Raw genomic sequence first — 18,999 nt, forward strand, 5'->3', positions numbered from 1 at the left:
AAGACTCTAAAGGTACACCTTAACTCAAGTTATACCTTTTCTAGGCGTGTTCCCCGAACTGTACCTTTTGAGGTTACTTAAGGTAAACCTTCTTAAGTGCGACATTAGCATGTGCTGTCCTAGGCGATGGTGTTGAATAGGCTGATATCGATGCCTCGAGAATCGATTGATCTTGCGTTATAGAGTGGGTAAAGTATTGCGAAAACAATGTTTATTATAAAGAAACACTTTAGAAATAGTAGAAATTGCATTTATCAGGGCTCACTGAAATAGAAATTTTCTCTTCTGACATGGTAGCCAGGGGACTAGGCCGTCTTTGATTTAAGACAACTATTCGCTGTCTCGCTGCCATAGTTTCACCAAACTCCCCATAACATTCATTCCCTTTATATAGACTACGCCTTTCCTGTCAAATGGTTTGCCAGCTGATGTGCCTTGGGATCGTAGGCTGTAATTAAAAATGCTAACAACCATCAGTGTATGACAATTTTATTCATGAAAACACTTCAATAGCCTACACTGAGTGTATTAAACCCGAGTATTTTATTTGTAAAATTAAAACTAAGTTAAAGTAAAAATGTTAATTTTATACTAAATATAATTTTATATTAAATTATTATATTAAATTTGATATGTGAAATTAAACTGCGATGTAGAAAAGCTTTTTGCATAGTGGTAAGAACCATCAAAGGCGATAAGGTATAGCTAAGAGTGATCCAGACCAACCTTACGAAAGTATGACTTACAGAAGATATACTTAACTAAGAAGGTTTCAGGAAACACATATTAACGATAAGGTACAGCTTAAAGTATAACTTAAGAATGACATAGCGTTAAGAAGGTTTCAGGAAACACGTATTAACGATAAGGTACAGCTTAAGGTATAACTTAAAGGAACAATACGGCATTTTTAGGAGGATCTATTGACAGAAATACAATATAATATACAAAACTATTTCTTCAGAGGTGTATAAAGACCTTACGTAATGAACCATTAAGTTTGTAATAATAAACTATGTATATCTACATACAGAGCGGGCCTACATACATTGAATTCGCCGTCATGTTATGTACAGCAGCCCTAAATGGACAAACAACTCTACAACGCGCGTTTTCTCTTCTTCTCTGCTGCGGTATCGTGGTGAAACAGATCGCGGGAAGATCCGCGATCCGTACGGATTGCGCTCTCCGGTGCGGAACGCATGTGACCCGCAGATTAACTGAAAGTTTATTCATCATTGAGTAAAAGAATAAAATGCACTCTCGCTCACTCTCCAGTTTCAGCTCCAACGCGCTCTCGCTCTCTCTCTCCAGTATCTGGACGAGTACAATATTAAAGCGGTTCCAGATAAACAATGACGCTCAAAACTGCTCCGTCACACAGCTAATATTACAACAACAACATATCTTGGTATGTTAGTATGTTACTCACATACTGATCCGAATCAAAGCAACCTCCTCGGGGATGATTTTTAGATGATCTTTCTCTCCAACGTCTCTCTGCTGTAAAGTATCTCCATAGATATCTGTGAGTACATATCTGCTAAAAAACTTAATCCTAACCTGTCTCTGCTGTAAAGTCTTTATAATATTAGCGCAGCTCCTAGCTCCTGCCTGACTTTTATCCTTCATTTTAAACTTAAAATACACAAACCTTTTATTTTATGTAATACATAAGTCATAGCTCTTTCTACAGTCTTTCTAATGCCCGCAAAATCTCTTCCCTGTGTCAACATGAGAACGACATCTTTTTGTACTGTGGTGGCCACCGTCGTGTTTGGACTGAGCGATTCGTGGCAAATCTATAATACAACGCTAGTGGCCGCTGTTAATTAAGAACTGCACCTTTAAGAACAACGTAGCATTAAGAAGGTTTCCGGAAACGCAGCCCAGATTTTTTTGTGAGGGGAAGTCACAACAAATGACTCAATATCATTGGCTGTGACTGATATATCGTTCTGTCACTGTTTGTGATTCCCGGAAAATCCATAGACGCCTCATCTGTGCTGCATTAACATTGCATTTAAATTCAGTGTTTGATGGTACAGTATTTACTTCAGATGCGGTTTCTTTGCATTGCAAACAGGGGTTATGGGAAGTTCTTTTTGGACAGTGATATACTGTATGAGTGCCCTATCCTTTTTTTTCTAGATCTCTGGGAAAGTGATGAACAAATTCCTGTCTGTGGTTTAGCGTCACTTTCATCCATCTCTCATTTATATTTAGTTTGTTTCTTGTGTCCTCCCATTGCAGAATCTTTTCACCTCTTGTCATCTCAACTTTCCACACTGTGATGGGCTCGGCATACTACATTCGAAATTCGAAAAACGACCGTCTGTGACCTGATTTCGAATTCTCGATTTCCGGGAAAGTTTGTGTTGGCCAGTAAACACCCTCGAGCCACCATTGGTCCATGGCCATACGCCCTTTTCACATGACGTCACGCATCTTCTGTTCTGTGTATCATTACTTCCGCTAGCACTCCAGTTCATAAGGTGGCGGTAATGCACCTATAAACTGATTTGCCAACCGCCAGGAAAACTCAAGAAGAAGAAGAAGTTACTTCCGCTAGCTCCTCAGAATGGAGTTTGCCAAGTGGCTTGCACATCTGCCACAAATACGTCTAGTTGATGTACAACGTCTTGCAGACAAATTTCCGCTAACGACAAGATCAAAGCTAGAGAAAGGATACAAATTCTTCGTTGAACAGTACCTGTTTGATTATGAAGGTAAGTGTTTTGTTTTCTTTTTGTGTTAGCGAAGGTGCTAGGATAAGTACTTGAATACGTGTTCTGTCAGTTTTTTTTCTCACTGTTGTTGAGATAATTCCAGCGCGACGGCAAAACGGAAGTTCTTCTTCTTCTTCTTCTTGTTTGTTGCAAGACGGATGTTATGATACACTGCTTTGCAAAAAGGCGGAAGTTAAGTGACGTCATTGTGAAAAGGGCGTATTACGTAATAGGTGGTTGTGCAGAGGTGGACGAAGTACACAACTTCCTTACTTGAGTGAAAGTACAGATACTACTGGTCAAATATTACTCCACTACAAGTAAAAGTTGTAAAGACAGATTCTTACTTAAGTAAAAGTACAGAAGTATGTGCTTTTAAAAGTACTCAAGTATTAAAAGTAAATTTCCTTTATGTCAGTTGTGCATTGTTTTATTGTCGTATACCTTATGCCTCTGAAGCAACCTACTGAATACACTGAGTAGCTCACAGTATCAGTTGTATTAAAGGAGTAGTTCACTTCCAAATTTGCCCCCATTGACTTACCATAGTCATTTTTATTCCTACCATGGAAAGTCAATGGGGGCAAATTTTGCAGTGAGCAACTCCTTTAAGAGCTTTATATGTTTAGCACATATATGTTTAGTTTAGATATACAGTAATCCTGCATGATCATTTAGCTTAATTATCCCCATTAGCCCCCTAGTCCTATATGTATTTATGAGCAGTGTTCTTTTATTTTGTATATTCCCTTTACCAGTTTTAGCAGCAATTTACCAGTAAGTAGGTTCTTGTAAATAGTAAAGTGTAGAAGCCATGTGTTTGTTGGATTTATTACCATTTATATTACCATAATTTAACTACAAACATAAACTATAGCTAGTATAATGAAACTATGGTATTTTTAGTTGCTGTGGTTTTACTAAAGATTATTAATTGGAGTATGGTTCCTATATATAGAAAATGGTAAATTTGTGGATACTGTGGTTTTACTACAAATAAAGAAAAACAATGCATTTTTTAATTAGAATGAGATTTTTAAATAAAATTTCTCTGTGTAGTGTGTTTTGGGTTTTATTTCAATAGGATTTACCATCCTACCAATAGAATCCATCACATACAAGTAGACAACAAGTATCCATAGTACAATTCCCATATAACCATTAAATCCATTACATATTATGTTGTATTTTGGGCAGGGTTCTATTGTTTTTATTTCAACAGGAATACTTCAACTATAGTTACTTCAGTAAAACATCATTCGTTTTCCAAATCGCTTTAAATGATACAGCAGCAGATCAGAAGTTAACACGCACACGTAGCTCAAGGTGTATGTGATGCTTACCGTTTAGCCGTTATGCCGATCATTTTCATGACAATGTTTCTACGATCTTTGACTGATCGTAACCCACAGATGATTACACCACACTTTAACATGTGTCTTTTATTGTTCTATTTGCCTTTTTAGAGCGCTATCAATGGTGTACCAGCGCCAACGTTGACATTAGTTTAGCGGGGAAGATCCCAGAGTTGCCAGATTTGCGTAAAAAAATCCTCCAAATGGCGATTCAAAGCTTGCCGGAAAACAGCGAGCTTTGAAAAACTGAAATACTTGGCAACAGTAAAAGGTCCTGGCAGATCGAAAGCCAGATAAATTGCGCACACAGGAAACCCCGCTGCATAGAAACCATTTCTACTTTTGGACCTTTTTATAAATGTAGTGGATTAAAAAGTATGATATTTGTCTTTCAAATGTAGTGAAGTTAAAGTACAAGTACTCAGAAAAAATAATACTCAAGTAAAGTACAGTACTCAGGTAAATTTACTTCGTTACTGTCCACCTCTGTGGTTGTGTTATGTAGCGCCGCCTGGTCTGTGGGAAATAACGCGTCATTTTATTTAGCTGAAGTGAGGTCAGATAAGGTCTACATTAAAAAAGCTATAACATTTGAGCAGCATGAATGCTTTTGAATGTCGTGTAGCAGAGGCTATTTGCATACATTATGTATACCCCGCCTCCAGAAACAAAGGGGTGTTGGATTGTTTGAAAACACTATACCATCTCTCAATGTTTTCGAGCTTCGTTTTACCCCCAAACGCAGAACGAAACTGCAATTCGCCTGGACTATGCCGAGCCCTTTAGGCATTCATTTTAAATTCCCAATCTATATTCTCTGTTTCTTTCTTTCAGTGGTGAAAAGATATCCAGTGTTTATGGGACGGGCCCATCGCTCGTACACCCGCCAGGAGCCGCTCTACATTCAGACCGTCCTTAAAGTCAACCGCACGCTTTACATTGGAGCCCGGTAATGCCAAACTGCTCTTAACACCATTAAACATACACATCAGATCAGTAACACTTTACCATAAGTTTTTTTTTTTGTTAACATAAGTCAATACACTAGATGTAACAATGTGCAATACAGCATTTATTAATTAATCTCATTTGATGTTAATTTCAGCATTTATTTTTAAAATCAAAAGTTGTAACTGTTAACATTAGATAATGAACTAACATAAACAATTGTATTGCATTAAATAACAATATCAAAGATTAAGAAATTCTAAAAACTAAGTACTGTTATTTCATGTTAGTCAAAGCAATTACCTAATATTGACAAATAAATACCTTGTTGTAGAGTGTTACTATTGGATCATAAAGAGTGATAAAAAGTGAGAATTGTTTTTTCTTTGGAATAACTTGATCTAATGATTTATTCACGATAAGTCTGTGTATTATGAATGTAAATACTGTAGGTTCAATCATGTTGACTTCTTTTCATAATATATTTATTTAGTTAAAATGAATGTTCTATATTTATTTATTATGTCAGTTCCTTTCTTTTATTATAGCTTTTCCACTTCACTTAGCCATCTCTGAACCTAATTGGTCTTAAGTGGAAAGGACAAATTACAAAATGGGAAAATGGTATTAAAGTCTCAGACCCCTCACATTAACACCCCAGTAGGCCAAGATGAACGCACTTTTGTCTAAAATGAAACCTTTTTTTCCCTCCATTCTGTACGCTCACACACTGCCAACCTGTGTTTGATGGATGTTTTGGCTGCGAATCTGTGTTTGTTTTGACTGCTGTTACATTTGGTTACATGTTGAAATCTTTCACGTGGACGGCCCTTTTAAGTCAGAGCTGTGAGGATTTAGTCTCCCGGGGGAGTTTGCATGTGGTCTTGGTTAGAAGGTGGTTGAAAGTAAAACCCCTGTTCGATGACCTTTAACACTACACAGTCAAGCATCTTAAACGCTTGGTTTCTCTGAAGCGAAAGAACAGAGAGAGTCTATCTTGAGTTTCCGAGAGTCTGAATCACCCTTACAAACTCTCCTCCACGTTTTCTTATAAACCAGTTACCGTCACCACAAAACTTTGTGGCTGACATTTCAGAGCTGCAACCAAGTCTGATTTAGATCTGTGCCATTTCAAGATGTTTCTCAAATCACAGTTAAATCCTTTATGAACAGGTTAATTGATTTTCTTGATCAAATTCCTTTGGCGCGTCAGTGTATTTGGGTACAAAAATATCTCAGAATCCGCAGACTTTCTTATTCTTCCCCCATTAGTCATTTATGTTTTGGGCTGCATCCCATATTGCATATCGTCGCTGTCGGGCGGAAACCTCCTATGTCCAAATTTGGTCAATTTCATATTTTTTCACAAATCGATGCTATTGGTCAGTCCCCATGTGGGTCTGTTATTTTTTTAAATTATTAACCAATCTATAGTGTTGAAAATAGCTTGAGAGCAAATCTCTTAACTCCATTGGACACTTCAACTGTCTGAGAAGTCTCGTATCTCCACCTCTTCTTCTCTCCGCTTGAGCTTCTCGGCATTACGTCTCCTGATTGAAAGTTTTTTAGACAATAACGAGTGAAAATAGTTAGGTTAGATACATTTGAGTAGGTCTGTTTTGTTAAAAATCTATAGCTGTAATGCTTCGGTGCAGAAGGAAGCCCGTGAGCCATGAAGGTAAGTTTGCGAGCAGATTCGGCTAATTTCCGCCTATTAGACAGCCTAGTCAGCTCATCGTTTTTTGTATTACATCACTTATAGTTCTTAAACCTTTAAAATAGAGTTTAGGAAGATGTATGTAACCACAGTCGTTAGCTTTGGTTAACTATTGAAGCCTTTTCTCTTGTCAAGAGGCTCAACGTGACCGCCGACTTTATTTGCGTGCAGATTAATTTCCGCCTATATTAGACAGCCTGTTTAACGTTTTATTTTGGTATTGCATCACTCATAGCTCTAATGTTTAAAATAGAGTTTATGAAGATGTATGTAACCACAATCATTAGCTTTCATTAGCTCTTAAAGCCTCGTCTCTTGTCAAAAGACTCAATGCGACCACAGACTTTGATGAACACTGCTGGCAGCAGCGATGTCTGTGTCCGTACCATTCTTATCAATGACAGCATAATCTCGTATCTCCCTGCTCCCAAGTCATAAACCTTGTATCTCCGATTAAACATGGTTTTGGGGAAATGTTGTGTTAATGTTGGTACACAACAGTATATGATAGCAATATAAGGTATATTGCCAACTTTAACGATACAATGTTTAATAACTCAAAAAATATGCAGTTTTTTAATTTCCTAAAAAATTATGGTTTTGGAGATACGAGGATTCCGCCCGACAGCGACGATATAGTAAGCTTTACTGTGCACTGAACGTTTATAGCATACTACTGATGGGTTGAGTGAAAGGCAATATTGCGAGATTGCACAAAATTGTATCTGTGTATCAAAGATACTTGTCAGTGTACGCATTAACATCTAGCTGCAGTAAATGAATCATTTTATTACCTACTTCTTGCTTCAATGCATTTAAAGCTGTTGTGGAAGCGTCTGTCTCACATTTATTGTCTGCAGAAAAAAAGTCAAAACAGAATTGTTACTGTATATACTCCTATTTTGTAACACAAAGCCCAAACCGCTGCTTATGAAAATTAACCGCAGTTTTACTACAGTAAGCATAGTCTAACAATGGTCTTTCTCAATTCAATTCAGTTCAATCGAATTTTATTTCTATAGCTTTTTGACAATTTTGCATTGATGCAAAGCAGCTTTACACGCATATATAAAGATAAAGAAAATATATAGAAAATGTGGAAGACGTGGTATTATTGCAATTTTCTCAATATTATGTGTTTGACGAAACTGAAGTTGTCTACGTTTTTTATTGGAAAGGGGTGTAATGATATGCTTGGCTCACGATTCGATACTGGGTTCACAATTACAGTTGTACAGTATCACGGTATTCATGAGGTTTTTTTATGTGGAACTCAAATGACTGTTTTTCAGTGAAATTTGTTATCTTGTGAAAGAATTGACAACATCCAAGGTTTAATTGAACCATATGTATGTACACTAGTAACATTTTTATTAATCACTGGAAAAATTGGTCACTGAAAAATAAAACAGAATTTTAAGATAAAAATATACAGTATTAAAAATATATTGCCATAGCTTTACTCTACATATCTTAATAGCTCTACGGTACATATCTTCATTTGTTTCAATACTTCGATATATTGTTACATGTCACGATATACGTGGAAGAAGAACCCAAGTGCAGGCAACGGCAGGTAAGGGGTTAACAGGGGTATTTTATTTTAAATATAAACACAAAACAAAAACTCCCTCGATGGGGAAAACCACTGACAAAGACAATGGGAATAAATGATAACAGGAAAACACAGGAACCAAGGACTATTAACTAGAATAAAACACTTGATTTAAACTAACATAAACAAGACCAACAATGACTCACGGTGGGAACAAGGAACATCGATTTGGACAGGTAAACACTGGACGAGCACACGACGAACTGCATACAATACACAATGACCGAACACAGGACAATGAAACATGAGGGTATTATATAGGCAGAGGTGGGTAGAGTAGCCAAAATCTTTACTCAAGTAAAAGTACAAGTAACTAGAGAAATTGTTACTCAAGTAAAAGTAAAAGTCACTATTTTAAAATTTACTTGAGTAAAAGTAAAAAAGTACGCAATGAAAAAACTACTCAAGTAGCTAGTTACTTAGTTACTTTGTATCTGATTATATAGGCCTACTACATAAAATTAATATTAACGCCAATTTTTTAATATTACATTTTAATCAATATTTTTAATTATCATAAGCAGATATCTTTACAATATACTAGAGAGACTAAAGAATAGACAAACACAGAAGAGCAGAGGTGTAAAGAGTACCTGAAAACCATACGTAAACCATAAGTAAAAGTACAGATACCGTGCAGTGAAAATGACTCCATTACAAGTTACAAGTCACCAATTCCAAAACGACTTCAGTAAAAGTCTTCGAGTATCTGATTTGAACAGTACTTGAGTATTTTACTCTTACTGAATGTAGGCTCAAAGCAGCACTAGTCCTCAACACTTAAGAGACACGTCAGTGAAAAACAAGAAACAGATGATTCGTGAGGAGAGCAATCGCATTTATTTTCTTAAATCATAAGACTGAACACCTCAAAATGCAACAAATCATGGTCGACACCATAACCTACGTCATTACAAACACCCAAGTCTCATTTAAGCTCAAGTGCTCATAAGTAAACCAAACTCCTTCAAAAAGGTCTCTTCAATATAACGGATAAATAAAATAATGTTAAGTAGAATTAAAAAGTCAAAGCCTTTTTGCACTGGACATGCTGGTTTGGGCCTCATGGCCAGCTGCAGTCATGTCCTCATTTCACATACACTGTTAGCCCTTACCTGCCATTTCTACAGTAATATATGGGCAACACTGTTTCCAGCTAGTTACTGTAGGTGTTTTACAGTAAACTACTGCAATGGCTGTTTGAAGATACATTATTAAAGAATCTATTAATGCACTTAAGTCACACAGTCTTAGATGAACAAGTGTAAATAACAGATGAACACAATAAATATGTCAAGATTTCACCAGAGGAGAATTAAACACAAACATCAATAACATCTTCACATATTACAGACACCACTTTCACTTTATTTCTGTCATCTGTGTAAGATCTTATTGAGATTTAACTCGAGTTCATAGTGGTTCAATTATGTTTTAAGTCACCATTATGGCGATCAGTGTTTGCTTTGGTTGGACTCTTTGACTCTCTTGTAGCTTTAAAATGTACACTTATACAATAACACTGAAAGGGACTTTACAGGAACCGCAACTTTATGTTTGCTTAGTAACTGAAGATACATCTGAAAGAATTCAATCATTAAATAATAATAATATAGCATTTAAGATTTATTTAGATATGTTTGGTAAAGTGATTACATGTTATAATGGAAAGATCTCTGTCAGAAAATCTTTCTTTGCAATTGAGACACATTTAGACACTTGACATACAAACCTCATCAATGGTGACAAACAATCATGAATGAGTTTTGTACTATTTACCCAGCATGCATTGCAGCATGAAGCTGTTCAGTTGATTGTCACCATTGTTGAGATTCATATGTGGATTGTTCATTTCTCTGTGTCCGACTCATTCTATAGGTTAATATTTTGTCTATATACTGTAGTGTGAGAGCACTTTTGAAAATTGAAATACTATACATTCTCTTTACTGGTTTACATCACTTCAGGGCAATAGTCCCACCACATGGTCAAATTTTGAGCAAACATGTTTAGAGCACATTTAGGAAGAGTTAGTTTTAAAAATAAGAGCTTTTGTAGATGTGTGACCTACAGTAACTAGCTGGCAACAGTGTTGCCAATATATTACTGTAGAAATAGCGGGTAAGGGCTAACCGTGTGTAAACCGCCAGCGATTGACATCTACCTGATACTGCACTCATATTCATATTAAGAAGTTATGTTGACAAGTTTTTGTAAGTTATTGCAAAATCCACAAGATTGTAGTACCTTCATTGCCCTGTAAATGTCAATATTAATTATAAGATAGGTGCCATGCAGAATGTGATGTGTAATTGCATTAGTCATTACAAATGTAGTGGAGTAAAGAGTACATATACTTGTTCAAAAATGTAGTTAAGTAGAGAGTAAAAGTTGCTAATATCTTTAATACTCAGTACAACTACAAAGTAGCCAAAAAGATACTTAAGTAAAGTAACTAAGTACATTTACTCCAATACTTTACACCACTGCAGAAGAGACGAGCATTTCTGTAAATTTCATCTAGTCCTGATGTCAATGTAGTTTACACAACTTATTTAGAATAATAGACCGTGTCAAACTAAAGCATGAACTAAACTCAGAGCATTTCCTAAGATGATCTAGAACATCTGCAGTGCTCTCTTAAATGAAATACAAATTTTTGAACAACGCTCATGTTTTCTCGTGTTGTGTCACGTGTGTGTTGTGAAACGCTCTTACTTGTAAACAAACAGTGAACCACAAGCCCATCAACAAGTTTTCTTCCTTCTGTTCTTCAAATGTATATTTCTGCAAGCCCACGTCTCTGTGTCTGACAGGTAACGCGTATGTTGCTGTGTCTGACGAACAGGTCGCGCGGGTGCGCGCATATGGCGGGCATTTATGATTGTATAGATATAGATTAATATCCACTTCATCCAACGCTCTTTGTGTTCTGCGTGTTCTTAAATTTCGCGCTACGAGGAGTGAGTAATCCTGCTTCAAATGATTCAGATCGTGCTGCGAACTGAACAAATCATTTGAACTGATTCATTAGCCTATTCAAATGGTTTTGCCCATTGTTCAATTGATGCTTTCAAAAGAATCGACTCAAAAGAATCGATCACTCGGGAATGCCCGTAAAAAGAGACGACAACCTTGAAATAAACAACGCGTTTTAAAAAGCATATTTTAAAATGAAGGAACGAAGGAACGTCACGCAATGTAAGTTATGTAACGAAGTAAAAGTACAGATTTTCTATTAGAAATTTACTCAAGTAAGAGTAAAAGTACACACTTTTAATTTTACTTAAAAAGTACATATTTTCCAAAATGTTACTCAAGTAAATGTAACGAAGTAAATGTAGCGCGTTACTACCCACCTCTGTATATAGGGAACACAAACGAGGGATAATTACACGAAGGCAGGTGTGGAACATAAAACACTCAGGGAAAGGTAACAAGGAAATGAGAGGGGCGGGGCCAATGACGAGACACTGGAGAGAACGTATATTATTGTCAAAAGGACAATAAAATGTTTCTCCACACATAACCAAAGGCTTTGCCATGACTCTGCTACAAGACCAAGAAAAACATGACTAAATGAAGCAGAGCCATGACAGTTACACCCCTAGAATTTTCAGTTTCTATAGAGCTGTATCACTTTTTTCATGTGATGTACATTTTTAATAGTTATTGTAAACTAATTGTCTATAAGATCGTTGATGACAAATACTTAACCATGGTGACCACACTATAGTAGCCTTGAAACTTGCAGTAAAACTGTGGTAATACAAATGGTAATCAATCTGTCAAAAACAGGGTTTATATTAAAACCATAGTAAATTTTCCAAAAGGCATACATGAATTCATACTTTACAAGCACGCCAGAAATAGTGCATTATTCACATGGCATACTATTCTCAATCCATGCTAATTTGGCACACTAATTGTATTCTTGCATATACTACAGTACACAAATTGGGATGCAGTGTTTGTGTTCAATGAAACCTATTTCACTTTCATTCATACTGCTAATGATTATCTGTATATGTGATGTGTGTGTGCGCGTGCGTGTGGTGTTTGGTGCAGCGACGACCTTTATCGAGTGGAACTGGACCATGTGTCTGGAGATGAAATGTTCTACAGCAAGGTGAGGCCTTGTATCTCTCTCATGCACACGCCCCCACACATACGATTTCATACTGTATATATAAATACTGCAGTCCTCTAATGGCCGTTGGTAATGTTTGGCTTCTTTTGCCGTCCTGCAGAAAAGGACGTGGGAATCCAATAAGAACGACATCCGGATCTGTAGAATGAAGGGAAAACACGAGGTTAGTGCTCAACGACACAAACATAAAAGATGTTTATGCCATTTTAACACTGTCTGAGCTATAAACTCATTCGGAACACTTGGAGTGATTTACTGTCGTTTCAAGCCCAAGGCAATGCTGGATGCAATCTCACACTTGGAAATGTCTCCCTGAGTGTATAAGTTGGTGAGGACGTCGGCACACAAAAACGAAACAGCGTTTTTATAGTCTCTCTTTGACCATTTTTAAATGTACGAAATAGAAAGACTTCAGAGGCTTTTGAGAGATGTAGATCCTCCCATGATTTTGGTTATTATTTGGTATTAGATTAATGTCACTGGCAATTTGTCTATTTACGGTTTGATTTTGTTACATTTATCTTTTAGGACATTATCACATTTAGCTTCTGTCCTTCTAATGTGTGTGTTGCATTATAGGTTAAAATTTAATTAACATCAACTAACATTAACACTTTTTTGAGACAAAAAAAAGAGATATTTGGAGGTAATTTTTACCTGACTTGTATAATTTAGTGATTTGGGTGTTGCAGCAACACAAATATTGCATAATAACCAATTTATTTCTCTTAACTTAAGGTGACACGGTTTGTAAAGGAGTGTTGTGCATCATGGTATTCCTCAGGTCTAAATCACAGACTTAATTATGTCTTCCTTTGATCTTTCTGTGATAAATCTGCCCTTATTCTTCCGTTCATGGGCCAGTTAGCTTTTACTTTCTGTCCACCTTCATAATGTAGCCCAGTCCTGCTTTAACTCTTTTTAGTAAAGCATCTTGTTTTAATAGATGTGTATTACTGCAGGGAGGAACTTCAAAGGACCGAATGCTGAATCTTGACAGGGATTATTGTTTGGCAAGAGGGAGCTTACAAATTAGACATGTCTGACACCCACCCACATGTTCGCAGAAATGTGAGACATCAAACACACACCTGCGAGTTTCTGCCTCGGGTGCTTTCTTCAACAGGGTCTGACGCTATCTCTTTTGCTTTCTTTCACAGTTTCTTTGTGGCTTTATATGTTGTTTTTGTCCATGATCATTCATTTCCTTGTAAACTATGAACTTATTGTTCACAGCGTTTTTGTGACAGACAGAAACGGCGAGGGAGACAAAAAATAAGCATTTCAAGATGTGCGTCCAATTATTCAGGCTTCTGTTTTTTTATGAGATCAGCCTACGTCCACATGCATGTAGAGATATTAGTTCATCTGATTTCAATGTAGATGATCATTAATGATTCTGGTTCCTTGATGATTTTATTATTAGCAAAACTGTATTTGGAAAACAAGAAATACAATATTTGTTGATTGTATCGGTCTGAATGTTTAAACAAGACAAAATACACATTAGAAAAAAGGATAAGAATTAAACAGATTTTCATTCGGACATCGTGGCATGATATATTATGATACAAAGAAATCTTTGCAATATTGCAGTGGTTTTTTTCAATATGACAGTATTATGTGTTTAAATTCTATAGCTTTTATTTAAGTTTTCTAGGGTTTAGATTTTCATTTTATTTTATATCTTTTATTTTATAGATATCTTTTATTTTATAGTTACAGGCCTATTTAATTTTTATTAATTAAATCTAAAAGCTGTAACAAAATGTATCTACAACATTTTTTGAAAATGGTTAATATTAAATAAGTCTTATATTTCAATTTCAGATTCATTTTGTAAGTTTTAAACAGCTTAAACTGATTTATACTGTAACTGTTCATTCACAAAAAAGATAGGCCCTATAATATAATTTAGGCCACATTGTGTGTTCCTGGTCCATTTAAAAATGGACCAGGAAACACTTAATTTTTCGTGTTGCTCATTTTACTGTAAAATGTAGTATGTTGACAAAATAGCTCAGTCTAGTTTTTTCATAGAAATAAAATTAAAAGAAGAATCGGTTCAGTTTCCCACCCTATATGCATCACTGATATCAGAGCTGAAGCTGAGATTGCAGATCTGAGATCAGGTTTATCCCTCAGCAAACGCTGTCAGGTAAAATGAGGAGGCACAGTTGCATTATATGATCTGATGTATGCACTCTCTCTATAATTCTGCTCGTAATTAATCCTTTCTAGTGGCTTGATATGAGATGACACGATTTTATAATGAGGGAGGAAATTCAATATCCTTATTCTGAATCCTGTTAACACATACTGTACAGTCTCTCACACACACATACATTGCCACATACTGTGAGGATCTAATTCAGCAAAATGCAAATCACCTTCTTCCCTCCTATCCAACATGAAAAAAATACTGTAGTATGCTTTAGTATTTACTAAAGTAAACTGTAGTATATACAGTATAATAATCACTACTTTTTGTACGCTATAGTGTTTTCTAGTGTTCTACAGTGTTACCTATAAAGAGTTGATAAAATGGAGCAAACACTGTAGAACCTTTTAATTTGACTATGGTAAGGTTCAAAAACAGTAGTAGAATTTTTACTACATTTTACTATAGTAAATACTAAACGTGTCTTATGACTTGCACTGTTGTATTTCTAATAGTTGCTTTATGATGCTTCCTCATTTTATTCGACCGCTGATGGTACTGTCAGTCATGTTATTTTAAAATGGCCAGAGAAATGTATGATCGCTTCATTCTGTCGCATTTGATCCTTCTGTTGCTGTGAAAGTGACCAAATCTGATCAAAGACTATAACACAGTTTCATCCTGTGGAGTATTGATGGCTGCAGAGAACACAATAACATCCACACGGGTCCATAAATGGATAATTCATAATTCATATGAATGGTCTTCAGACACAGAAGTCGAATTGAAGCATCTGGCTGTAACTTCTATACGGCTTTGATTGACATTCATGAAGTGCGAGATAAACAGATTTGTACAGTAGCAATATCACAGTGAGTACAAGATCACATCTACCTCCTGTAATACACTTATGGGAGTATATAAACGTGAGTGTGTGTGTGCACGTGTGTGTGTATTTGAGACATTAATAGATACACTCATGAGCCCTGTTCAATTCTTTTGAGTATCTGTTCTCTCTCTCTCTCTCTCTCTCTCTCTCTCTCTCTCTCTCTCTCTCTCTCTCTCTCTCTCNCTCTCTCTCTCTCTCTCTCTCTCTCTCTCTCTCTCTCTCTCTCTCTCTCTCTCTCTCTCTCTCTCTCTCGCTCTCTCTCTCTCTCTCTCTCACTCTCTCTCTCTCTGAGCAAATTTCATCTGTCATTTTAATGCCCTTCAATGGCATGGTAAGAGGATAACTCAAACAGGGATATACCAACATATCCAGATGATATTTAGAATCAAGCAGATCATTTTCCTAACACCCTTAACGGCTGTAAACCTTTAATGAGATTTTGCTTTCCTACAGGTTTTTTTGTCTTGTTTTCCAGTATAATCTAAAATCTAAAAATGAATCTAAAAAGTTTAAATTAAGATACGTTTACCTGAGAAGCAAAATTACAAAAAATAAGTGAGTTTATTGAAACGTGAAAAAAATGCCATTGGGATACGGAAAATAAACTCAAATGTACTTAAGAAACCTTAGTTAGGTTTATTTTTCTTATCATATTGGTAGTATTTTACTCAAGTACATTTATCGAGTATCTTTGTGTTTATACTTTGGGAACATTTTACTTCATTATTTTATGGAGTATAGTATAGTTTACTCCACTACATTTCCTAATACATTTTTTACATGTTTTTTTTCCCTTTAATACTTAAGTACATTAAAAATCGACTTACTACTTTTACTCAAGTAAATGATTTTTGAGTAAAGTACTTGAGTAAAAGTAAGAAAGTACTTTGAATTTTAATGTATTGTTTAATGTTAAAATTGGCATGCATTTTTCAAATGTGGTTGAGTTAAAAGTATAAATTTCATGCTTTATAATGTATCTAAGCAAAATATTTTCAAATGAAAAACACTAGAAAAAAAGTAAAGATACTTGATCCCTGAGAGTAAAATACTCAAGTACTTGACACCTCTGGATTTTTTTTTCTTGTTTTAAGCATAAACTCAACTGTGATGATTTCTTAGTATCTTAAGTCATAATATAACTAATCTTACATATTTTTACTGGAAAACACCAACAAATTCATTTTTGCAGTGTACGTTTTTCTCTCCATTTTAGAGCGGTGTGTTTCAGTTCAGAACACGTTGTCACCTTCTAACGTAAGAGAGTCAAATGAAAGGTCGAAATTGGTGCGGAAGAAAGTAAAAAGCAATTGGATAGGGAGAACGGGGCAATAAGAGACACACAGATGGAGAACAGAAAGTGGCAGAAAGAGTTAAGAAGAAAGAAGATAGGAAAGCGGGAAAACGGGAGAACACAGGCTTTGATCAGAGTAGAAAGTTACCCTGGTGAAGTCGTCTGGGGTCGGGAATATATACTGCGATGTCACCTGAAGGATAAATCTTGACACTTTCTTGATGGCGTTTCACAGACACCTGAACCGCTTGTGCTTTCCCCAAGAACCAAAGCTGCTTTTTACACTGTATGGCTGTATGGATTGACTTGCTCGCTAACCTGCATCTCTGATGAATTCAATTTTACAGTTTATGAAGCGGAACGTGAGATCTCCCCACCCCTGCGGAGGGTTTACAGCATACTGATAAAGCCGAGGTGTTTTTCTCACGTGCAGCTGTGCACTTATGACTTCAGGTTCAAACAGTTTGATCCAGTAGCTCTTTGCAAGAAATAGAGGAGATGTTAAAGACAACAAAGATCATAAAGAAATGTCCCTGGTCTTGTTGTGCACGGTTCACAAGTCCACATTATTCCAAGACAGAAATGTTTGCTTTTATAATTTCTCCTTGTAGTTATTAAATTCACTGTCTTTTTCTGTATTTTCTGATGATGTAACCAAGGTTGTAGAGAATTTTTTTTAAATGTAGGTGCCTTTAAATGCCTTTAATCCAGTCTTGCTTTGAAATTTTGTCCAATCCAATAATGAGAAAAATTTTAAAGATAAAGAAATGATAAAGATTAACAGAGGGTCAATTTGAGTGCATTGCATTGTGGGATACAGTATCCCAAGTAGTGTGCACTGGATATTGCACAATTTGGCAGTTGTAATTCCAGTATACTACACACAGTTCCCATACTGCATACTGCAGAAATGGCTAATGAAGCAAGCTACATTAGGATGCTCCTAGTCTTTGAACACTTTTTCTGTTCTGTAGGCACAGCTGTATTGTTTTGTAATTGGCTGATAATCAAAAGCAAATTGTTGCCAAATTGTCCTGCCATTACATCATTGTTTTCTGGAGGAAAACCAGAAAGGATGATGCAGAAATGTTCAGATCATTCATACAATCCAGGTGAAAATACCCTGGACAAAAAGAGGCAAGGTTGCATCATTTTATACAATCATAATCACACAGAAACCTCTTTAGCTGCAGGGCTCCTCAACTATTTCATTCATAAGCCAATGAAAATAAATTCAAGGGGCAAAATGTTTTCTGATTTTCTCCATCATTGTAAGTTTTAGATTGTTCACATGTAAAACACATTTAAACTTCAGTATAAAACTATAATTGGGTTGCAAAATCTGCTGGGTTGCAAAATTGGGTTGCAAAATTTTACCACCTTTGGGTTTTTGCTTTCAAATTAGAGAAAGGAAGGAAAAACTTTTTAAAGCTCTGCTAAAGCACATATTCATGATAATGTCATCCCATTTTAGTGGAACTGTCATTTTACATAACAATAATGTACAACCAAGAGAATAAAAAATATATATTTTTCCTTTCCTTTCTTCTCCAACACGTATTTAAGAATTCACCTTAAAAAACTAAGAATCTTTCATCATTTACTTGCCCTCGTGTCACTCCAAACCTGTATGACTCTCTTACTTCTGCAGAACACAAAAGAAGATATTTTGAAGAACTTTGGTAACCAAACGACACCGGACCTCTTTGACTTCCATTGACCTTTCTCAGAATATCTTCTTTTGTGTTACACACAAGATACAGATTTGTAATGACGTGAGGGTGAATAAATGATGACATAATTTATATTTTTGGGTGAACTGTCCCTTTAAGAACACTTGTATTAATGATCCAATGATGGCTGATGAGCCAAAACAAACAAAATGATTTTGAGAATTTTTGAAGCTTTGTTTTAAGATTTCAACTTCAGGGAATGGAGCCATATTTGTAAAAACTCCTCCATGAGTGTGCGCTTTATTGACTGATTCAGTCTATGAACTGTCAGTCAATCATTCAGAGAGATGTATACCCATAATAATGATTGAAGGGTCAGATTTGGCCTCCAGCGGCAGAGCTCTGCTTTAGCTTATCACACATAAAAATATGTCTTTTTTCTCTTATTCAAACAAGGAAACACGTGCA

The 18,999-nt window shown here is 35.9% G+C and overlaps 1 protein-coding gene across 2 annotated transcripts in view; it reads left to right on the top strand.

The window, feature by feature from the left end:
• sema6ba (sema domain, transmembrane domain (TM), and cytoplasmic domain, (semaphorin) 6Ba) overlaps window positions 1–18,999 on the top strand; it is a 172,967-nt gene that overhangs the window by 89,203 nt on the left and 64,765 nt on the right. For both annotated transcript variants that reach the window (XM_057333539.1, XM_057333540.1), the window contains exons 3-5: window positions 4,919–5,033; window positions 12,433–12,493; window positions 12,615–12,677. In XM_057333539.1, the coding sequence (XP_057189522.1) occupies window positions 4,919–5,033; window positions 12,433–12,493; window positions 12,615–12,677 (239 nt within the window). The remainder of the gene's footprint in view (window positions 1–4,918; window positions 5,034–12,432; window positions 12,494–12,614; window positions 12,678–18,999) is intronic.

The sequence above is a fragment of the Triplophysa rosa genome, linkage group LG5, assembly GCF_024868665.1.
Source record: "Triplophysa rosa linkage group LG5, Trosa_1v2, whole genome shotgun sequence".
Classification (NCBI taxonomy): Eukaryota; Metazoa; Chordata; class Actinopteri; order Cypriniformes; family Nemacheilidae; genus Triplophysa; species Triplophysa rosa.